Below are 23528 nucleotides of genomic sequence, written 5' to 3' on the forward strand. Positions count from 1 at the left end.
CCCATCAACCCGCACTGATCCCCGTAACCCCCAAATATCTCAAATAAGCCCCAGAGACCATTACCGAGCCCAAATTTCCCCCATGGGCTCTCACAGACTCTCCACCCACCGCTCCCAGAGCTCCTCACAGACCCCCCAGACCCCCCACAGCCCCTCACCGACCCCCAGACCCCCCCGCTGCCTCCAGCCTCGCCCGCCGGCCGAAACCTCCGCTGTCTCTCCGGACTCCCCCGGGCCCCTCCGCGCTCCCCAGGCCGCCGTACCGAGGCTCTGCCCCACCGGGGTGCTGAACGGGTTCCCCAGCAGAAACTCCATCTTGGGATGACAACAAACAGCGGCCCAGCGCCCACCCCTCCCGCACCGCGCCCTGATCGACAGCCGCGCACACCAATCACAGCGCGCTCTGGCAGGCGCGTCCCGCCTCCCTGCGCTCGATTGGACAGCTGCTGGACGCACTGAAAAACCATTGGTTAATGAACGTGTCCATCACTGTCAAGCGAAGGGCCCGCCCCCGCGGTAGTCCCGGCCGTTTCACCGCCCTCCTTTTGATGGACAGCGGGGACACCGAGGCTGCCATTCCCTATTGGGCAAAGGCCGAAATGCTCTGTAAAATTATTGGATAAAGTTAACATAAATCATCCGAGCCCTCTCCGCCCCGAGGGCACGGTCCCGACGCTGATTGGCTGACACGGATTTCTCGCGCTCTGATTGGTAGCTAGCCTCCCCACCCACTCCACGCTCATTGGCTGCTAAGCTGGTCACGTGCAACCCTTAGCAACGCATCCGGGCTTCCTTAGCGACGGGCGCTGAGGCGCGGGTGGGAAAAGGAGAGTGGGAATTGGGAAACGGGAACGAAACCGACCCAGAGCTCAGGGAACCTGCGGGTGAGAGGTCTGATGGGCCGGGATCTGGGCCTCGGTGGGTCCTGGGAGCGGGAGGCGGCGGCCCCTTCCCACACGCCGAGCAGGGATGGTTGGAACTGCCATTGGCCGAAGAAACTCTGGACAAGCGCACATTCCTGGGAGTGTTCAAGGCCAGGTTGGACACTGCAGGGGCTTGGAGCAGCCTGGGATAGTGGAAGATATCCCTGCTCATGGCAGAGGTGGAACAAGATGAGCTTGAAGGTCCCTCCTAACCCAAACCATTCTGTGATTGTAAAAAAAGAGAGAGAGGAAGGTCAAGGATGGATAAATCCAGAGCCAGGTGCTCCTCGCTCTGTAGTGCACGCAGCCACAGAGAGATTTGGTTTGTTAATGAGATGCCATAATGAGAACAGAACTCTCTAAACTCTGACATTTATCATTGCTGTCCAATGCAAAAATAAATCAGAACTTACTCTGTAATTATAAACATCTTACACAAGCAAAAGTTTGAAGATTCAAGTCCTTCACAGTGATTCACTAACTGCACAGTTCAGAAAAAGACAAATAGTCTCATTTGCCTCCAGGGCAACATTAGGGATATTTAAATTTCCATGAGAAATTTATTCACTGAAAGGGTTGTCAAGCATTGGAACATGCTGACAAGAGAAGCTGTTGATTCCCCATCCCTGGAAGTGTCCAGTGCCAGGCTGGATGGGGCTTGGAGCAACCTGAGATAGTGGAAGGTGTCCCTGCTCATGACAGAGGATGGAATGAGATGATATTTAAGATCATCTGGAAAGAGTAGCTAGGCAGTGATTTAATTAATTTTTCTTTTCTGTCCTTTAAGGCTGATTCCGTCTCACAATGAGTCAGTTTCTCAGTAATATTGAGCCAAACATTATTGATGATGAAATGGTTCAGAAAGCCATTGAAGAGAGGAGTCCAGATAACCTTGGAGAGCTTGCAAGAGAGGAGAGTGTTAAGCCTAAGGTTGTGACACAGCTACAACTTAGTTTTAAAAGTGAGTATCAGAAGATTATACATATTTTGCCTCTTCTTTTGCTAGAAGGTAATAGAATAAGTGGGTAACTGGCAATTGAGCAATCATTATTAGCTTGGATTTATGATGTGAAAATTAATGTCTGGGCTTGGACTTTTGCTCATACTTGTACAAAGGAGCTTCATCAGAGGGAGCTGCGTGCTTTTGCTGATGGGTAACTTCAAAACTGCTTCACTTCCCACTCATATTGTCACTGCTGTTCTCATTTAACATTTATATTGTGGTGACACCTACAGGCCACAGGCCTGTTGGGCCCCTCTATACATGGCCAAATCCAGCCCTGGGCAGGCTCTGCCATGGCTGGTGATTATGTGAGAGCTTGGGAGATTATGGTGATTACAGTCCAATCTGATGGCATTCTCTGGTCATCCATAGCATTGCCATGGCTTGCCTCTTACTGTCAAACCTGTTGTAAACTTTCACTCAAAAAAATGAAAAAGAAGAACATTCGGTTTAATATTTGAGTATTTTGTGGGGGGTAATTTCACAGGCAAAATCTGTTGTTGATTATTCTTTGTGTGCTCCAGTAAAATAATGTGTGTATGAGTTGATTTTCTTAGAAAATACTCCCTTGACCTGATCCTGCATAGATTTGTTTGCAAATACAAAATCCAGAACTGTGTGACTATTTCGTGTGTGCAATTCCTTGGTTTATGATACCCTCACTAAATAAGGACAGCAGCACAGCAGATGAAATCTTCTGGGAAGCCATTGCAGGGGAAAGAGAAATGGGAGTGAGAATGTTCTGTATTTCCTGTCACCTTGGTCCTGATACTTTGGTGTGATGACTAACGGCCTGCCCTTGTGATTCTGTTTTTGGAGGAAACTAAATGCAGGGATATCGATTAATTCTAAACTGCAGCCTTCACAGAAAGAGTAGACTCCAACTTCCTTTCCTGTGATGAGAATCCTGGGAGCAGAAGAGTCATTTACAAGAGCAGGAGCTGGGCACTGCTAGACTGCAAATGCAGAGAAAAGCAGAGTCTCATCCCAAACCTCCTGCTTGGAGCTGGAGAGGAAAATGAAGGTCAAGGCCTCTTAGTAGTGGATTCATAAAGCCACTGGAGTGCAGGGCCATAGTCAGCATCCCCTGCACGCCTCGTTGGCCTCGCTGATGAGCAGCGTGTGCTGGCGCAGGACACTGAGGTTAAGTGGGCTGTTTCGTTGAAATCTCATCCAGCCAGTGCACCTCTGAGCTCTCCAGGGCACTCATCACATGCTGAAAATCCTTTTGGAGGCAAGACTGGACGTGTTTTCCTTGTGCAAGGCAATGTGTCTGCTAAAACGAAGCTGTCTCACATGAAAAGCAATTTTCTTTCTATTTTTGTTTTTTTTCCTGTGGCTTTAGGCATCCTGCAGATTGATAATCTGTGGCCATTAGAGAACCTGACTAAACTGCAGCTGGACAACAACATCATTGAGAAGATAGAAGGTCTGCAGAGTCTGGTTCACCTTGTATGGCTTGGTGAGACACAGGCAGAGGAGGGTGGATGCCTTCACAGTTGCAAAGCAATCTGTGATAAACCACGATGTCACCTTACTTCTCAAACACGACTGATAGGAGCTTACCCTGGGAAGGCTGTCAGCTGTCTGTGTGTCTCCTTATTTGACTGTCAAATGTCAAAATGCCTGAGTATCAGAGTTGCAAAACAATCCTTCAAATATTTAAAAACTGGGTTTAATACATTTGGTGTGGCAGGAACAGGAAGCTGAGGTTTCGAGGTTGTTTCCAAGGTTTGTATTGTGTTTAGGGGTGACTTTCAGGAATATTTATGGGAACACCTCTGTGATAGAGAAGCCTGTATTGTGTTTTCAAAGCTGCTGCAGGCATTCCAGAGCCTACAACCCACCATCTTTATCCCTATATCCTTCAGGGTTTGGTGTCATCGTTGTCCCAAGGAGTGCCCATCCTTGTAGCCTTCTGTGACTGCTTGCAGCTACACAGCTGCACAGCTTAGAGCATTCCCTGGAACTGCAGCCACGTTGCTGGCTGGAATTCTAAATATATCCTCAGCATGCAGGGCTTCAGCTTGTAAGCATGTTGTGAAATGTCTAATGGGTTCCTCTGCCCAGTTGTCTGCAGTGTTCTGCTCCACAGATGACTGATGCACTTGTGAATCTGATCAGTGTAAGCAGAGTGTTTTGAAGCACACTCACATATTTTGTTTGCCCAAAGGCTGCAGTGGTTCAGCTGCTGCTACACAAGTGTCTCAGCTAGCCAGGAGACCTCATAAACTGCTTTAGGACTCTTGGCTTGCCCTTAGTCATGGTGAGTGTTGGTGTTAGGAGAGATGTTCTGGCAGGGGAAGAGGACATTTCAGTAAGTGAAACAGCTGAAGTGAGCCTTTGCATGATTCCACTGACATGGAATTGCCATATCTTGGTCCTACAGGAGTGGCCACAACTGTGCCATGGGTGTGGCAGGACAGAGTGCAAGAAACAAGACAGTGTCAGATTTATCACAGAAATTCCCCTCTAAGGGCATTTCCCCACCTCTTGTTTTGTGTTTCCCCATAAGGCACAAGTCCCTTTCAGGCTGTGTATGTGGACTTTGCATGGACTAACTTCAGGTTTTCCTCTCATTCAGAAGTTTCACAGACAATTACAAGGAGGAGATGGAAATGAAGGATGATTTAATGCTGAGCCTTTCCTGTGGGATACAGACCACCCCTGAGAAAAATCTGTGCATAAATTCCTACATCCAGAGCTAAGGGGAGGAATCAGGGTGTTCTGCAAGAAATAATTTAATGTTTGATTTCTAAATTCTTCCCCAGACCTGTCCTTCAACAATATTGAAGTAATCGAGGGTCTGGATACTCTTGTCAAACTGCAGGACCTCAGTCTCTACAGTAACAGAATATCTAAAATTGAGCACATGGACACATTGCAAGAGCTGCAAATTTTCTCCATAGGGAAGAATAACCTGACCATTCTGGAAGATGTGAGTGTTCCCTGGCTTTGCAAATATTCTCTGTTGAAGGATCAGCTATTCTAAAACTGGCATTTGCCATCGTGTCCAAGCCCCTCCTTAGGTGATAAAATTCTCCTTAGGATTTCTAAGTAGTCTGAGCTATGGTTTTGGTCCTCTGGTGTTAAGTACTTACTGCAGTAATTTTTCTTTTAAGTTATTGAATCGTGGAGGCCCAGTTCTGTGACTGCTCTCAGCCATGGCAAAATTCCTACTGTCTCCCATGAAAGCTAGAAAAGGCATAAGTGGCTGCATATGAGAAAATTTATTTATTTTATAGGATTTATTTGGGGCTCTTTTTAGGGCATCTTACTAATTTAGGACCTGTGATTTGTGCACCCCATCTGCCTTCTCTCTCCACCCATTGTCTAGATATTCCTAACATGAATTTAAGTATTTCCTTTCCCCAAACCATTAAAAACTCATAATTGACTGTCGTGTGAATTTGGCAGCGGAGCAGAATACATACTCGACCGTAATAAAAGCAATAAATTCCAAGGCTGAGTTTCCCCAGCTCTGGGAAATACAGAGCTCTTTCCCTTTGGCACAGGTTGTCTATCTCAGGAGGTTAAAAAACTTACGGACACTGAACCTCAGTGGGAACCCTTTCTGCAGCCAGGAGCACTACACCCTGTTTGTTGTTGCTCATCTTCCAAGCCTGGTGTACTTGGACTTCAAGCTCGTGAGAGACTCCACGGTGAGATTTCTGCATTCCCTGCTTGGGAAATCAGGCAGCAGCATCTTACAGAGCCTTTGCTTTGTTGGTGTGCCAGCAATATTCCAGCACTGGGGGCAGGTTCCCTGCAGAAATCAGGCTCACAGAAACACACAGTGTTTATTCTGCTTCCACATAACAGCTGTGAACCTGTAGGCCAAATTCTGTCAAATCTGACAGAGAGGTAGAGGTGTCAGAGCATGATGTCTTCACAGATTTTGTGAAAATCAGCAGCTGTGTGTGGGAGAGGGGCCTGGTTCGTGTTGCCACAGAGAGGCTGCAGTGTGAGTGCAAGTCTTCTTAGAGAATCTCAGAGGAAATCAGTCTTGAGACGTGGATCCAGGGGGAAGGAGCCTTGGTTGTCCTGCTGCTCACAGAGTGATTTGTTTCTGTAGTAAACTGACAATCCAGGCAAGCAGGTGCCTGGATGTACTTCCCCCTTTTGATTTCTGAGAACAAGACACTTCATCCTCACCAGTAACCTGTGGAACTGCTTTATCATCTCAGGGATCAAAGGAACAAAGATGGGGTTTTTTGTTCAGGGATTTTTTTAATTTTTTTAGTAACCAAAGAACATGATTAATTGTAAACTTGCTTGGCACAGAGCAGGAGCTGTATTTGGAATGTACATTGCTCATACCACAGGGCTGGAAGGGCTTTCCAGGTCATGGAATGCAGTCTCTGCTCATCAGGGACGTCAGAGAATTGCATACTTAAATTTGTCAAGCTTCAGTTTCAAGCTAATGAGGTTCTTGCCCCTGGTACTACCTTGCCATCCACTCCTCCAAAGAGCCTTCTCCACCCTAGAAAATGTATTAACCTCGCTGACTGATCAAATTTGAGCTCAAATTCTAGAAGTCAAAATAGAACTTACTGCTAAAAGAGGAAAAAAACCCAACAACTCTAAAGATGAGAAAATGGAGAGAGAAAAGCTCCCTGGGACTGAATTATCTCAGATGCACTGAATGCAGAAACAGAGCAACATGCCAGCAAAAAAATGGGATGAGGATTAGATTAGAAACTTTATAAGCAGTTTAATAAAAAGCCCATGAGGAAATGGAGATGCAGATGCCTCTCTGGTGCATGTTCTAGAAGATCAGTTGCTTATGCCCAGCCTTGTTGAGCAATGTTGGATAATCTAATACAGATATTTTATTTCTATTTCTCAGAGAGAAACTGCAGCTTTAAAGTATCAAGATCTTACTAAGCCACTGGAACAAGAGGAGGCTCATGTCCTTGCTCTGCAGGAGGTAGAAGAGGCAAAGCAGAAAGAGCTGGAGTACCACCAGGTAAGTTTTTTTTTGGCTGGTTGTGTATTGGCTCAGGACAAAGAAGCACAACACATATTGACTTGTCTTTTCCCTGCTTGAAGATCCCTCTGTGATCTCTGAATCTTATCTTTTGGATGGAAACAGGAACTGCTGTGGAATACACATGACGTGGGGGAACATAATTCTTTGAGCTGAACAATGAAACTACAGATAGAGATCCTGCAAAGCTAAATAGTAAATCATACCCAGGGAGCTTATCACCCTGACATGAGATTAAGAAAATTACAGGTCTGAGTGAACTGTTAACATTTTCATAGGTTTTTTTTCCCCACACTAAGTTAAGCTTTTCATTAGTTTTATGGTTAAACTCTCCAGGACTTTCGGAGATCACTGTAGTCCTGTGACCAGACTGAAAGCAAGACCAGGTGGAATGCTTTCAGCTGTAGCCTGGCTCTGTATTCCAGACCTCTAGAAGGTCACAGTGGCTTAATTTTACTGTTTAGTGCCAGGGAGGATGCCTGCAACTCTTCCTTTTGTCCCTCCCCAAGGTTCACTACCTCCTTATCTGAAAGGACAAATAGCTTTGCCATAAGTGTTTGCATGTGGTAATGTCTTACACTGGCAACTGGCACAGGTTGCCCAGAGAAGCTGTGGCTGCCCCATCCTGAAATGTTCCAGGTCAGATTGGATGGGGTTTGGAGCAACCTGGGAGAGTGGAAGGTGTCTCTGCCCATGGCATGATCTTTAATGTCCCTTCTAACCCAAACCATTTTTTGATTCTGTGATCTGATAGGAGATTAAACAGTGTTTGCTATCCTTAGGCTACAGGGTTGTAGCAGCAAAGCCCCTGGGATGGGTTTCACTCCAGTTGCAAGGTGCTCTCATGGCTTGGTTGGTGTTCCTGCTTTGTTCATGTTCTGCACCAACATTCTGCTGCTGCTGAGGTGCTTGTAGGAGAGACACATCCTGAGGACTGGCAGCAGGCTGGCATCTTTATTTTACTTATTTTTCTCTGTTTCTCTTCAAAGACAGCCTTTGTGGAGTACCTGAATGGATCACTCCTGTTTGACAGTCTGTATGCAGAGGACAGAGAAACTGCCAAACTGGCTTGCCTCCCTGGAGTGGAGGACCTGCTGCAGGCATATCCTTCCTGGGTTTGGAATACCTACAGCTAAAAGGTAATGCCTTGAGTTAAGAAGGAAGTGCATCCACAGGGACTCTTCATCTGTTGCTTTTGTCCAGAGCTGAAAGCTACATTGATCTAAGATCTGAGACAGTCTGTGTTCAATTTTGGAATGGTACCAAAAATTACACTACAAGGCTGTGAGACCACTGACAGCTTTAAGGCTTGATATCTTGTGAAATATGAGGGCTCCAAACAAATGGTTTATATTACTGGCAAGCTGGCCAGCCCAGCTTGAAACATCCCATTTGTAAAACCACTCGTTTCTATCCCCAACAGGTCATGAGATCCCAGCGTTTTAAATTCTCACCGTTGTAATTACCATATTCCTTTTCCTTCCCTTGAATCAAACACAATTTCAGTAGCCTCCTTTTCTGACCCTTCAAGAATCAAGACTTTGTACTTTCTTTAAGTCTGGAATCCACTTAAAGTTTAAAATGAGCTGGAAGATAAATCTCTGTCAGTTAGATTGTAAGAGCACAGTCGCTAAAATCATGTTGAAATTGAAGTGGTAGGAGATAGGAACAGACTAATCAGAACGATACAAGTCGCATATCTCACAACCTGCCAGAACTGGCAACGTGAAGTTTCCAGGCCAGCACATTTTTCTGATCATTGCTCCTACACAGGGGAGCAGAAAGCAGACACTTTTTTTTCTTTTTTCTTTTCTCATTCAGATTAATAGAGTATTGTCAAGGCCAGTAACTTGACCTTCCTTAAAATTGCATTACGCTTTTGGGGGAAAAATGCATCACAGCTTAACTACAATAGACTCCAGAAACAATTCCATTGCCAAGATAATAGCAGAAGAAAAATTGACATTATTTTTGTGATGCTACCAAGTCAGTAGTTTATCCTGTGCTCTGGCTGTGGGCTCCAAAGCTGTATTTATTAACTACACAGGCACTGTATTCACACTTGTGAAGACAGATAGGGTTGTAGGCTTCCTTCTGCTGCTGTGTCAGAAGAGTCAGACAAGTGAATGTATTTTCTCCTCTTGCTCAAGGCCTTTTCCCCCCCCTCAAGTTGCCACAGTTTTCTCCATACCCTTAAGGCAGCAAAATCCTGTGCATAAAACGTGGATGGGTGACCCAGTCCTGCCCCAGACAGAATATTTGGCAGCTCCCAGCAAGAACCACAGACTTTACATAAAAGTAGCTCGTAGCTCTTGTTGCTCAGATTTGCAGAGGCAGAGGGAACATAACGTGTTGCTCCACTGAACAAGCAAAAAGCCTTGACTCTGCTGTCACATACAAGAAGGAGTTTGTCTTAGTTTCTGAGAACCTATATAACTATGGACTGGAAGAGTATGAAAAACGAGAAGCTGCAGTCTCTAAGTTCTACAAAAGACTCCGTGAAATTCTGGCAGTCAACCAGCAAGAAAGCAAGAGAATAATCTCAGGCTTTGAGAGTCGGAACCAAAGGGTAATGCTATACTTTTGTTTGTTCAATACATGATTTCTCAGCTTTTAATTATGCTGAAAATAGGGATAACTCCATTTAAATTAGGAAAATTATTCTGGATTGACAATGTTATAATGGAAATCAATACTTGATGATTAATAGCAGAATCACAGGGTGTTTGGGGGTGGAAGGGATCCCTGGAATCATCTGGTTCTGGTCAAGGAGGACCACCCACAGCAGGCTTCCCAGGACTTAGAATATCGCCAAGGATGGAGATTTCCCACAGCCTCTCTGGGAAATTTCTTCCAGTGCTCAGTCATGAATATTTTTTTTTAATTTATGCAAAGAAAATTGTTTCATTAACTAATATCATGCCATTGACATAATGTGAAAAGTTTTTTAATACTTTATGCTGGGAAAAAATGGGGATTGAAATTTCTACCCTTTGGGCAAACTACAACCAGCTAACACAGCCTTTATCTATACTGGAAATTCAGTGTAGAACAAAATTAATGTGTCATAATGTTATCTTCTATAAAGGTAAAAGTCCTTCAAGGGTTTACAGAAAAATGTGGCTGAACAGGGTGGAGTTTTTTTACTTATTTTTTTCCCATCCAGAAAAGTCACCAAAATTTAAGAAAATAGAAATGCTCAAACTTCCTTTTAGTTTAAATATTTTTTTATAAGGTTGATTTTTAAGATAGAAAGATAGATAGATAGATAGATAGATAGATAGATAGATAGATAGATAGATAGATAGATAGATGTTTACTGCTACTCCCCTTCTTTTTGAATCCTCCAATAGCTCTTCCTTCATTGAAAAACCAGGAAGAAAAGGAAAGAAATTGCAGGGTATTCAGTTTATTTTTAAAATAATTTTCTGCTTCAGTTCATTTTCTCAACAACACCTCAAAGAACTATAACCAAAAAATTAGAGAAAGTCATTTTAGTGTATTTCTAGTCCTTTAAAGCAGAAACTCTCTCTTTTCATTCTGCTCAACTACAGCCACCCATTGTGGCTGCTCAGGGCGTAGCTTCTAGCTGGATCCCTTTCTAACCATGTATAATAGATGGATCATGATTTTGTTTCCACAGGAAAAAAAATTAAATAAATAAAAAAGGGAGGGGTAAAGCGTGGTAACACTGTCAGCTGAGAGAGCAAGTCCCTGACAAGTGACACCAGCAGAGTCACGAGCGCTGGCTCCTGCTGGAAACCAGGTCACTTTTATTTCAGTGCTTGTCACAGGCTGATGGCTGCTGAGTCACTCTGCTCCCAGGGCCTTGAACCTTGCTGACTCATGCTGGAAATCTGCATCCAGCAGCTCTAGGAGCTGGCAGCACTGCCAGAGTCACCCAAGAGCAGAATGGTTTGGGTTGGAAAGGACCTTAAAGATCATCTTGTTCCAACCAGAAGTTTGATATCAATATTCAGTTAACTTGAGCTTGCATTCTCTCTATATCTTCCATAAAAAAAAACCCTAAACCAGCAAAACAAACCCTGCAAAACCTACAAAAACAAGGAAACAACAACAAAACCCAAAGAAACACAGCTGAGTCCAGATTTTATCGCTTCACCTCTGTCTGACCTGCAGGCTCAGTTATGGATTGGGCTGCAAGGGGTGACAAGGGGGAAGGGCCTTAAGCTGAAGGAGAGGAGGCTTAAATGGGATATTAGGAAGAACTTAGATTAAATATTAGGAACAAATCCTTCCCTGTGAGGATGGGGAGGCCCTGGCACAGATTCCCACAGAAGCTGTGGCTGCCCATCCCTAGAAGTGTCCAAGGCCAGGTTGGACAGGGCTTGGAGCCACCTGGGATAGAGGAAGGTGTCCCTGCCCATGGCAGGGGGTGTGATGGATGATCTTTAAGGTCTTTCTCAACCCAAACCATTCAGGGATTCTGTGGTTCTCTATAAACAGGACACGGGGATTAGCGTGCCAGTTTTCATATAAATGTTAGAGAAGTTGGAATCAAAACCAAACACAGTGTTTTAACATCATTTCCCCATCATTTAAAACTGTTGGAAGAGTTCAAAAGGCACAGAGGTCCCAGCAGACTGCAGTCTGTGAGCTGTTCTTAGGGCTGTTTGTCTGTCTGTAATCCTTTCGTGTAAACTTGGGTAACCTGTGAAATCACTGCGCTCTCTGAAGTTGGTTACGGAGGATTAAAGGCCTTGAACTTTGAAGTTATTGCTCCCAGAGGTGCAGCTTGAGTGGCTCTGGAGCCTTTTGAGCCTCCTAACTTGTTTACATTAGAGAAGAAGACACCTTGCTCTCCCCTTCCCCCTTTTAACACTGCAAAGTTTGGGTAATCCGCCCCATTTCCAGACACAAGCCTTAACAGGGGTTTTTAACAGAATCCTTTATTTCACCCCATTCCATTCCCTCTCAGAAGTGGATTAGACATAATCAAACGTATATATTTTTCCTCCTTTTTTAAACAGTTGATTGTTAACTGATTTTAAACAGACTTGAAAATAATACATTCAACACAAGAGGATTTTTTTTTTTTTGATCCAAGAAAACATAAATCTTGCCTGATACAAAAGTGACGTCAATACATAATTCTGAAGGGCAATAAATCCTTGCTGTAAGAGGAAGCAGGCAATGATAGGTATTCCATATTCAGAATACTAAATCCTGACCCTACTGGAAGTCAGTCAAGATTCTCTTTGGCAGGAAGTGGATCAAAATTTAGACCTGTGTTTCTTTCTCTGAAGCAATTGTTAATTTCTTCTTCACAGCAATGTCAAGAATTAAATATTGTTCTTTTTTTGCTTGAAATGAAGGGGAACCGAAACTGGAAGCACAGAAGGAGCAAAGTCTTCTGCTGAGTGGAGGATGAGGAAAGAGTTTTCCCAATCCCCCTGCAGCAGCAAACCTCAGCACTGTTGAGTACCTAGTATGTAAATCTGGAGCCTTCCCTGAATCATCACATTTCATTCCAGCTAATCAGCAGCAGGAACTTTTCTCACACATGTAACAAGTTAATTAAATTGCGATGGAGTGCTGAACACAAACTATAAGTAATTCGTGTATCTCTGTGTTTAGAGGCTGGATGAGCTTTATCAGGCTGGGAGTGGTGATATTGCTGAGTCTAAACGAGCCCAGGGCAAGGAGGACATCCATCAGCTGTGGGATGCACTCATGACCTTGGAAGCGCTGGTGTCCAACGACCTGGAGGTGAGTTCCAAGCTCCCACCTGGGAGACCTCACAGCCAGAATGTTGGGGAGTCACTTTTCTGTCACTGCAGCCCCATGCAGCAGCTTGCTCACAAAGAGGGGAGCACAGCACTTGACTCAGGGGGATGTTCTGTCCCTGCTTTATTCTTTCTCTGCTCCAAGTTGATGAGGGTGAGATCAGGCCCTGGCTGTGGATACCTTACAGCAGATTTCTGTTTCTCAGAGCAGAACACAGTATGTCCATCACGTCTATCCAAGCTGGTTTCCCACACTTTAGAGACAGAGAGATTGTGCAATCACTTTATAGGTCTGCACAAGTTGCTGCATAGCATGGGGTATGCATTTGGAATTCTAGAGGTGTCATTCTTTGAAGCTGATCTTTGCTATAAGATTACACACATTCCTGCTTGGCTTGCTGCATTTGCTTGCATAATAGCTGCCTTTTCCTCCCCAGACTTTTCCTCAAAAACTAGGGCAGGGCTGCTGATGTGCATCTTCAAGGAAGGAAAAAAACCCAAAGTAATCTGTTTAAAAATGAGCAGGCAGGAGCTGTGGCCTGTGTGCAGCAGTTTACTTTTGTGAGCATGGATAGCAGAAAGCAGCAGCTCAAAATGGATCCTCACTGCATCAGCATTGAGCCTTTTTTGTGTTTTCTGAGCTGGCTCTCACCTATCTGCAGTCACTGATGGGATGAGCAGAAACATTTCTCCCTGTGTGCCCTGCTGGATTTGCAGGATTCAGGTACCAAGACATTTTAGTGCAACACTTCCCAGGTTCTCCATCAGCCATTTCTGAGAGAGGGAACAGGCAGCAGCAATTTTAATTTCTGAGGACTAAAGCAAAAGCTGCAATAAAGCCCAGGCAGGGGTTGTGCTTCTGACAAGAGGCTCTCCATACAGACAAGGACAAGGAGGCTGCAGCATGGCAGGGTAGGGAATACAGCCCTCTCCAGGCATTGCTCAGGAGAGGGTAACAAAGGATGCCCTGGCTTACTCCACACACTGGGTAAAGGTAGTGTTCAGTCAGCTTCCCTCCAATAAACTGGTTCTGATTTTCTGTCCCTGAAGAAAGGAAGAAAATGTTGCAGCACTTTGAAAACACTTTAAATGCTCAAGGGAGTTCAATTTCTGACTGTGCTAGTAACAGCAGTGAGCCCAAATTACAATAATTTGTAGATTCCTCCTAGACTCCCTGACTCCATGCTATGTTTATGCAAGTTTTCATTGTGATATTTCCTCTTTTTCCCCTCTGTTAAGGAACTGCTACAGGATTTTAAAAGAAGCATTGATGTCATAGCATCAACATTCACTGAAAATATTCAAGGGATATATCCTTTTTCACAGTATGGTAACCTGGACCTCCCAGTCATGTGCCTACAGCTCATCTCTAAGTCCAAAACTGAGCTACCAGTATAAAAACTTTATATTTTTTTATTTTAATCAACAGAAAATATCTTTTCCCAGCTTTGAGGAACTGTCATTTAAGGTGCCCAGCTTCTTTACATGAAGACTTTGGAGAGCACAGAAAGATCAAAATTCTCTGTACTGAAAGTCTGTAGAATTTAGGCAGCTTTCACCCTGTTGGGAATCTTCTTTCTCCATGCAGAGAAGACAAAACACAGGAAAGATCTGGTTAGACTGTTTCCTAGGCACATTCCTGCCATTGCAGTCAATGACTTACCTCCAATTCTGTTGAATATTCTCTAAATTGTGTTCATTTTTGTATTTTTGATGTGTGCTGAAAAAAAGTTACATGAGAATACTGAAGTACTTGAATGTCAGGTCATGCATGCTCCTTTAAATCTAGGAATCTGATGGCCTGGTGCAAATAATTGCACTGCATTCAGAGCTTAGCTTTTACCTGGAGGCCTCTTCCAATTTCCCTGGCAAACCTAGGTCCCCTCTCAATCCTCTGTCATATTTGGCAGTAAGGATGAGACTCAGTGTGCAATTAAGAATTGAAAGTGTGTATCCTGATATCCTGACACCACAGCAGCTTCTGGGAGGTCATTTAATCTCCACAGATGAGTGGTGTGGTCAGTTTTTTCCTTAACCGTATTCTCTACGTTTAGCCGCTGCCGGGACCTGGAAAATGAACACCATGAAAAGCTGGTGGAGCTTATCATCACCACCAAGGAGAAATTGGACATGGATGAGCTTGAAGAGGATTTTCCAGATGATGCTCGAATGGTGAGGGCACCAAAACAATTCATCTCTGAGAGGGAATAGGCATGAAAACAAGGCCATAGCCTCTTCTCTGAAGGGACAGGATTTCCAGGAGGCTCAGTGCTGCCAGAGCCATACCTGAACCACAGCATAACCTCCTTCCTAGGGGGTCCAGCTGCTTGGCTGAACTGTGGTGCTTCCAAACATCTCCACTCACTAGGACAGGGGATAACTGCACTGCAGGTTTCCCTGGGCACTGCTGGAGCTGGTGGCAGCAGCCCAGGAGAGGTGCTGAGGAAATCTCTCTCCTGCCTCCAGCACAACTCACTGCTCTGGCTGATTTCCAGGCACTCAGGCAGCATCTTTGCTGCACTCCCTCACAGCTGGTTTTGTTCAGACTCTCCCTGCTCCCTCAGCAGAATCTCAACACTGCTCTGAATTTCTTGCACCAGGGCTCTGTTTGCCTCAGTGATTTCAAAATCCCTTCCTGGAGCTCCTGAGCCCATGAGCTGATCTGGAGGCAGGATATGACACTAAATAGAGCCTTCCACTGAGCCCTCAGTCTTGCTGTGCAAGCAAAGATCCCAGGAGCCTTTCCAAAAGCACAAACATCTTTGCAGTGCTCCACTCAGCAACGCTGCTGCCCTTTTTGCCTCCATTATTCCTTCATTTAGTGGCTGAATTACTTGAATTTGCATTAGCTGTGGTTTTGCTCTGTCCAGATTATCCCAGCCCCCTGTCACTCCAGGTAATCAAGAGCTGACAGACACGAACCAGACCCCTGAGCCCCCGGGGGAGCTGCTGCTTTATGGCCTGTGCAGATGGTGGCGGTTCCGCACCGCTGCCATGCACCCATTTTGCTTCACTGCCATCCATTCCCACAGAGAAGGGAATTCATTTGCCCAACAGCTGCACTTGGCTCCAGGAGGAGACTCATTATGGGTTAGCAAAGCCTCCCTCTATTTAGAGCCACGAGGGAAGTCACTGCTTCCATTAGAGGCTGGGACTCTCCAAAAATGAAGATTTACAGCCAGCGCCAGCAGTGCAGGAATCCCTTCCAAGTGTGATTTTCCATTTCCAGGCATGCTGGAGCACATACAGCCTTTCTTCAACACCAGCTGCACAGCAGCCCTGCTTGCACTGAACTCCCCATTCCAGCACGTGGGGCCAAGGCTGCTGCCTCTAGCTCTCCACCTGTACTAGGGATAATGCCCCGTTACACCGTAGCAAAGCCAAGGGTAAAGCCTTGGATTCATCCTGATGAGCAGGGATTTGCCAGAGAGTGTTTCTCCCTCTAGGCACTGCTGTGCTGCTCGTTCATTGTGTGCTCACCCCCTCCTCTCATCCGGTCACGTTACTTCCCAGCTCCTCGTGGATGAAAACACCATTGTCAACGCCATGAACGTGTCCCACAGCATCCGCCTGCGGAAGATTGATAAGAGAGAGAGCGACATGCTCTGCAACATCTACCAGTGGCAGATCTCAGTGACAGAGAAGGTAAGAGACCCTCACACTCAGGGGGACGGGGCACAGATAGGTCTGGCCCTAGTGGCAGGGACACTGTGAGGAGAGACACTCCTGGACCTTTGTTGGAGCCCTCTGTGCTCCAGGGACCTTGACACGCCTGCAGATTCACTGCTTGGTTTCCATCTGTCCAGGCTTTCCAAACAGAGAACGACAGAAACCGTTCCTGTATCCAAAAAATCATTTGCTTCATCAACTCTCTGCAGAAGGAGCTGGATAACACAGGGATTCAGAAGCCTACAGAATAGGGCTGGGCAGCTGCCTCAGCTGGGGCACACAGGACAGGACAGGAACAGGACATTTCAGACCCAATGCATATTTCTTCCATCCTACCATAAACTGCAAATGAAAGCTACTTCTTGACTCTGGAAAAGCATCCAAAGCCTTGTCTCTTCCATCACATTGGCACAAAGCCCGTGCAGACAACTCAGACCTGGTCACAAGGGGTTATGGATCAGCTCTGAGCTGATTGAACCAAATCATCGCAGCATATCATGCCTGAAAGCTTCGGTACCTGCGAGCTCAGTGGCAGGAACCCGTGAGCCGCTGGCACGAGGCAGCAGCTCGGGAGAGGAGCGCTCTCCATCAAACCACCCCCGAGATAACAGCAGGTTTCCAGCTCAGCAAGCACAAGGCTGGCGGGGGCTCCGTATGCCTGGGAGCCTCATCTTCTCACCCCTTCTCGCAATCGGCTTTCTGCAGCGTGAGCAGAGCAGCCCCCAGCCAGCAGGAAGGGAAATCAATGGTTCCACGGGAGCTCACGCGCCGCCGCTCGCGACAGCCAAGCGAGGAGTCATTAATTCCCCTCCTTGCTCGGTGACAGCCGCTGCCACCTCGCTTGTGGGCAGCTTCTGAGGAATGGTGCTGGCTGGGCCGGCGCTGCTCCAGGCAGGCAGCAAGGAGAAGGTGGGAAGGTTAAACGAGAGGGTGGCTGTGTGTGCACACCAGGGACACAGCAGGTCTCAGACAACCCCGTGGCTGGTGCTGCCTGTCAAACACAGATTCAGCTCATCATGCTCTGTGCCTCTAAAGATGGCTGGAGCCCAGGTTTTACCTCTCTTGCTCCAGGACTACACAGTCGTCTCCTTGCTACCTCCTCAGCTGCATGGAGTGGTTCATACAGTAGTTATTGTGTGTGCTCTGGTCTGATTTTTAATACCTGGAGCCATCCCAGCACCTGCCCACAACCTGGCAGCTCAGGACCCAGCCCACAGTTTGGTGACTAAAGCAAAGACACACAGCTTTTGGTACCTCACAGGGGCGAGTCTTTAATGGAACACAGAGACCCTGGTGTTACAGACAGGCACGCCGAGGGATGAACAACAGATGCAGTAGAGTCTGTTTTCAGATTTCCATAACAAGTGTGTGTCAGGAGCTGGCAGCTATGAAGACATGTGGCATATGCTGGGTATGTCTGTGCCGTGCCCTGCCCAGGAAGCTGTTTCTTCTGTGGGAGCTCCTCTGATGAGTTACAGACACCAGGAAAGGACGGAGCTGCTGGCTTGGGGATTCAGAGGAAACTCACCTTGACCTTTCCTCCTGGTGTGCTGCACTGCAGCAGGCAATACAAGTGAAGAATTGCCCACAAAACCACAGCACATGAAGCTGATCCCAGGAAAAGTGGAATGGCAGGAAGGTGGCTACCATCCACTGCGTCAGGCCAGCAATTCCCAGCTGGACATTTTCTTTCTGTGCCCTGCCCAGCTGCCTCAGTCCTGCAACAGCTTGTGTTTTATAGTTGAGCTCTCTGAGCAGAGGTGAACAAAGAGAGTCCCAGCTGCTGTGCGAGCACGCAGCTCACACAGGTCGTAGTCGTGGGCCCACTCCACATTGCCCCAGCGCCGAATCTGAAGGAGAGGAGAAAGATGGATTATACTCAAAGCACCTCAGCAACTCTCAGCTTCCCTTCTCATGTTTGTGAAGCATAGGTAACCCCCACCAGAAGCTGAGATGATCCTTGACTGCTGAGGCAGGGATATCTTGAGATGAGGATGTGATTCATCTGTACTGGGGTCTGAGGCAAAGCCTCTTCATGGGAGGATGAAAAGATTCCCAACTTCAGCCACTTTTGGGACACAAGGAGCTTCACACCAGGCTAATTTCCAGCAAGCTTGATATCTTGGTGTCTACCAAAGCCTCCAGGCTGGATAACCCTCAGCAAGAGAAGCCAGCCACAACTTTGCACTTCAGATTAGAGAGGGAGAAAAGGAGCCATCTGGGCTCTGTGAAAAGCAACTGGCAGCCCTGGGAGCACTCTGGGCTGGTGTGCCTGTGGTGCTGCTCTGCAGCAGCACGCTCTGAACGCTCTCAGACAGGGAGACTGGTGGAGTGGAACGTCTCCTGCTATAGCAGGCACTTCCCCTGCCAGTTATTTGTGGTGGGGGATGCATTTGTCATGCTGAGATTATTGCTATTTGAATTATAGGGCTGTTTTGTAACACAATTTACCTGGTATTCTTCCTCCAGGCGAGACAGAAGCACAGCTTTCTCTACTGTAATGTGCCTGTCAATCAGGCTCATGGACAGAATCAGCGATTTCAGCTGGGTGATTACAAATTCTATACCTGAAAGGGAATAACCCAAACCAAACAAGATTCATGGCTGTTTTCTGCAGCATTACAGCAGCATCTTCACATGCTCTGAAGAGACAGGCAGGCTGTGGTACCCCCTTGGGGAGGGCCAGGGATCCTCCCACCTGCACCTGGGCACTCAGATCTGTGGTTAACAGCAGGCACAGAGCATTGTGCTGGCCCTGCCACCACAGTGACAAAGGCCATGCCCTGGACACCACCTCCTTTTATTCTGCCATAACCCTTCCCTGTGCATAGGGAAGAGATATCTATCCAGGCTCAAGCATTCTGTGTCTTTTGTGGGTTTCACTGCCTGCTGCTCATTCAGATCTGCAGCAAAGCAAACCTCCATTTCTTTATCTTTCAGTGTCATTCAGCTGATTCAGGCAAGATTAAGTGGGATATAAGGATGAAAAAGTGAGCACAGTGCACAGTGTGGGCACTTTGGAATACTAAGCCTGATTTCTTTTCCTGGTAACAACAAAGCTAGGGATTAAATCATTAGAAGGTTTGGCATTAAAGAAGTTATTTGTGCTAAGGTGGAGCAAGCAGCTCATGGGACAGCACAGTCAGATCCTGAACACTGAAGAGAATCCCTGCCTGTGACAAAAGCAGGTCAGGGCTTGGCCTGCAGATTTAAAACATAAACCTCCACACTTGGAGCAGAAGAAAAACATGACAGTCACTCTCCTGCCCTGTGGAGAGGAATCACCTCCTCGCTGGCCCAGCCTGAGAGCAGAGCTCCCAGCCCAGCCCTGCTCACCTTGCAGGGCCCACATGTTGTAGGATGCCAGATGGCTGACAAAGGTTTCCTTGGTGCTGGCTGGAATGTTTGGCCCCAGGATGCTGGTTGAGGAGCCAATTGTCACGTTGTACCTGGAATGATCACCCAAACCCTTAGCAAAGCCCAGGGGAAAGGCTCAGGGAGCTCGTGGCCAGAGCTCCTGGGCTCAGCAGGGCAGGGCTTAAAGCAGCCAGGAACCCTTTGAGCTCTCACCTTTTCTCAGCCCAGGTGACCACAGGATCCCACTCATTCTTCTGTAGTTCTGCCAAGGCTGGAGGCTCCTCCACACGATAGCTGGGACATTATGGAACAAAACCATGCTGGATGGTCCCTCCCAGGCTGAGACACACCTCTGGGAAGGACACTGATCCCACCAGACCCACAGCAAGTGGAACAGGGACCTGCTGTCCACCCAGGCAGCAGTGACAGTGAACAATCCCCCAGCTCCTCCCCAAATTCAGTGTTTTTTTGTTATTCCAGGAAGGACAATTCTGTCTTACTACAAACAACAGCAGTGAACCAGCCAACTGAAAACTGTAGGAAGCCCCAAGCCACAGGCTGAAGTGAGGTTTAGCAGTTAGGGGAGGGTACAAACCCCACTGCAACTCTCTGTGGGATCACTCCTGTTTCTCCTTGCCCAGTGGCTCAGCTCAGCATTCCCTGACCCCTAGACTGACCAAAGCCACACAGGCAGAGGGGAGAATTCTGTTCCTCTCTCTCCATAGGAACTGTGCAGCTGCCAGTGGAGGCTGGGACAGGAGCCTGGGCATGAACAGGCTTGATCCTACAGCTCATGGAAACTTTAAGGAATGAAGGGCATTTTGGGACTGGTACAAGTAGTCTGAGCTATCTGTAGTGGCACAGCAATACCAGAGATTGACTGACAGATTCCCACAGGCCATTCAAAGATGTTTTCTTTTCTTCAAGATGCTCATTTCCTGCTGCTCTCACCCCTGTCCAGCATGGAGGTGCCCAAAACAGAGTTCACCAAATCCAATGCTCCCTCTTTGGGTGCACACACTCCAACCAGGTTTGTACGTGCAGCACTGATCTAAATTAATTCAAACCCACAAGCAAAAACCAGCACAGATCAGAGCCATGCCATGACTGGATGAGAGCAGATGTCATCCCTCACTTTACCCAACCAACCCTCTTTCCAAAATCCAGCTGGGCCCCCATCTCATACCAGACTGTGTCTGTCTCCAGGAACTTCACAGCTGCTCGGATCAGCTGTGTTTTGTTTCTCTGCGTGGGATTGTCCAGCGCTGTGTTGCACAGAGTGGTCTGGGGATAAAGGCAGTTGAAACTGCTGTTATTCCAGGCTTGAAAAAGCAGCAGCTTCCATGTTATAATACCAAGAAGAAGCAGAGGGATTTGTGGCAGATGAACTGCTGCAGGGGATCAGGGCCACAAAATGGCTCATGTAATAGGTATCTTCTGAAACCTTTCAGAATCCCTGGGAACAGCCCATTAAGCAGCAGGGAAGAAGGGCCATGGACTGCTCCAGAGCTCACTGTTTCCTCCTGCCCATCACTATTCCTAATAACACTGTCCAGCCCCTTCTCAAGTTCCCCCAGTGACACTGATTCCCTCTAGACAGGCCAGCCCAAGAAAACCCTAACTTTCTGCACATTAGAAGCAGAACAACCTGCTGCCTCCTCATTCTGCATTTGGAGGTCTCAGCATTGCACCCTGTTGTGCTCACCAGGTGCATTGTGTAGAACTTGATGGTGTCTTTCTGGGAATCCCACTCTGTTGCCACTGCAATGGCCAAAGCCTCGCTGGGGACAGTGAAGAGCTTGGCCTGGGGCGTTTTCAGCTTTCGGTGGTCCAGGTTTATTTCAAAGCCTCCTGGGGAATCAGAGTAGAAATCCTGGGGAATCAAAGAGGAGCAGGCACTAAGGAACAACAGACAACCCCACAGAGGGAGCACATTCAGAGCTGGAGCTAACGGGAGCAAGGGACCAGGAATACTCAGGTTTCCCACCATCACTTGGATACACTTGGTCTTGGAAGCTGCTTTCCACCATGCAGCTTTGCTGTAGATGAGAAGGAGGCACAGCAGCTGGTGACAGACATGCCACTGACACAGCCTGGGCTGCAGGAGCCACGCTGACGTGGTGTGGAGTGATGACACCTCTCCCAGGGATCAGCCCCTCCATCCCATCCTGGCAGCCGTACTCACCTTCCCCCTGTGAGATGCTCACGTTCTGGTAGAACCTCTTCCTCTCTGGGGACAAAAACAGAGGGCAAAGAGAACATTCAGAGGGCAAACAGAGAGTGTACAGCTCCTTCCCCTGCTCCCCATCACAGCTCAGAACAGAGCTTTGGTGCTGTCGAGGTGAGCTGGCCACAAAACTCCAGCCCTTCATCCACAGTTTCCAAGCTGTGAGCTCCAGTCAGCTCCACTCAGGAGGGAAGCAGCAGGAAAGTGGTGACAACCAGGATTCTGCTGTGCACAGCCAGGGAGCAAACAGAACCACCTATAGCCCTGCCAGGCTGGGGGGCTCAGCTGCCTCAGAGTGTGGCAGGGCTGGTTTCCCAGGCATCACCACTCCTCAGGAGTTTTGTTTCAGGGTCAACCTTTCCAGATTCTGGACAAATTTATCCCTGAAAGACACTCCTCCCTGCAGCCCAAACATTCCAGCCCAGCTCAGAAATATTCCTGCCCCACCAACAAGGTGAGCCTGAGGAAATGTCAGGTCTCATTTTAAGAGCAGCATCTTTTGCTACCAGCACTCCTACATGCACTCCTAACACGTGAGAGCAGGATTACACACGTTCCAAAGGCTCACATCCCTCCCACAAGGCAGGCAGAACCCACGAGCCATTCCCTTGACAACAGCAACCAGGTTGTAAATCCCAAACCCATAAATCTGTCTCGTGAAGGGCACAGCAAGCAGGTCAGGCTGCAGGTCTGCTATTCCAGGCTATAAAAAGCACATTCCCGCTGGGGAAATGGAAGGATTTGCTCAGGCTCGGAAATCTGTGAGTTTCGGGGCCTCAGAAAGTGCTTCAGGCAGAGTTCTAAAAACAGATTAAAGTGTGTGTACCCCAGAGCAGCCCCGAGGCTCATCAGTGGCTCCCAAAACCTTGCTGTGAGTCACCGCGACTCTGCAGCCTCACCTCGGACAAAATGAGATTAATTTTACTCTTCTCAAAACCACATAATTCCAGCAAAGTCTTTGGGCGGGATGGGTGGACCAGAACACACCTGAACCACCCCCCATCCGAGTCCCATTCCCTCAAAATCCCTAAAACACAACAAAACACAGAAAACGAGCGTAACAAAGTGGTTCAGTGAGGGCTCGGCCGTGCTGCCAGTGAACCCTGCCCGCTCCAAACACACGTTAATGCCGGGGAAAGTGCGCTCAGCGGCCGTGGGGAGCGCAGTCCCCGCGAGGCCGTGCCGACCCCAGCCCTGCCCGACCCCGGGGTGAGGGTCCCCAGGGCAGGACCCCCTCCCCAAACAGGGCTGGAACCGCTCCGGTGCTCCCTCACCTGCCGGCGGGGCATAGGCCCGGCGCCCGCATGGCCCCACCGGGCCGCTCCCAGCAGCTGCAGGAGGCGGTCGGGGAAGCCGAGCGGGCGGAGAGTGGGCCCACCACAGCCGGCGACAGCCGCGCCACATCGCGACAGACGACATAGCAACCTCGTCCCGACCGCGCTCAGCGCCGCTCGCTGGGCGCCGCCATCTTGCCGCCGGCCGCAACCAATCCGCGCCGCCTGCATAAAAAAACCTACATTTCCCAGTAGCTCCAGGCGGCAGCACAACCAATCAACGGCCGGCGGCTCTCCAGCAGCCAATCAGAGCCAGGGGACGCCCCTCAGGCACGCGG

General features: G+C 47.7%; 3 protein-coding genes across 14 annotated transcripts in view; 1 reads left to right on the top strand and 2 right to left on the bottom strand.

Annotated features, from left to right (window-relative positions):
* TOM1L2 (target of myb1 like 2 membrane trafficking protein) overlaps nucleotides 1–606 on the bottom strand; it is a 56859-nt gene extending 56253 nt beyond the window's left edge. For 2 of the 4 annotated variants that reach the window (XM_086854981.1, XM_086854984.1), the window contains exon 1: nucleotides 264–351. In XM_086854981.1, the coding sequence (XP_086711107.1) occupies nucleotides 264–315 (52 nt within the window). In that variant the 5' untranslated portion in view covers nucleotides 316–351. Of the gene's footprint in view, nucleotides 1–263 lie in introns of all 4 variants that reach the window. The other 2 variants (XM_086854983.1, XM_086854982.1) reach the window with 2 other exon arrangements.
* On the top strand, nucleotides 466–19426 carry DRC3 (dynein regulatory complex subunit 3). 9 transcript variants are annotated; one of them, XM_023936899.2, is made up of 13 exons: nucleotides 466–711; nucleotides 1711–1884; nucleotides 3272–3388; nucleotides 4698–4864; nucleotides 5442–5588; nucleotides 6776–6895; nucleotides 7906–8018; nucleotides 9311–9485; nucleotides 12515–12646; nucleotides 13903–13973; nucleotides 14712–14835; nucleotides 16177–16308; nucleotides 16470–19426. In XM_023936899.2, the coding sequence occupies exons 2-13, from the start codon at nucleotides 1728–1730 to the stop codon at nucleotides 16581–16583; spliced, it is 1569 nt and encodes a 522-aa protein (XP_023792667.1). In that variant the 5' UTR covers nucleotides 466–711; nucleotides 1711–1727; the 3' UTR covers nucleotides 16584–19426. The 9 variants fall into 9 exon arrangements, with proteins under 9 accessions (XP_023792667.1, XP_086711113.1, XP_023792668.1 ...); XM_086854987.1 differs by having other exon boundaries at nucleotides 495–711; nucleotides 3272–3355; XM_023936900.2 differs by having other exon boundaries at nucleotides 678–1038.
* Nucleotides 17578–23455, bottom strand: ATPAF2 (ATP synthase mitochondrial F1 complex assembly factor 2). The gene is made up of 8 exons (XM_023936904.2): nucleotides 23191–23455; nucleotides 21875–21919; nucleotides 21395–21540; nucleotides 20876–20973; nucleotides 19903–19983; nucleotides 19669–19781; nucleotides 18784–18899; nucleotides 17578–18182 (listed from the first exon to the last, which is right to left on the bottom strand). The coding sequence occupies exons 1-8, from the start codon at nucleotides 23333–23335 to the stop codon at nucleotides 18045–18047; spliced, it is 882 nt and encodes a 293-aa protein (XP_023792672.1). The 5' UTR covers nucleotides 23336–23455; the 3' UTR covers nucleotides 17578–18044.
* Between the last annotated feature and the right edge of the window lie 73 nt (nucleotides 23456–23528).

The sequence above is a fragment of the Cyanistes caeruleus genome, chromosome 17, assembly GCF_971803275.1.
Source record: "Cyanistes caeruleus chromosome 17, bCyaCae1.hap1.1, whole genome shotgun sequence".
Lineage (NCBI taxonomy): Eukaryota > Metazoa > Chordata > Aves > Passeriformes > Paridae > Cyanistes > Cyanistes caeruleus.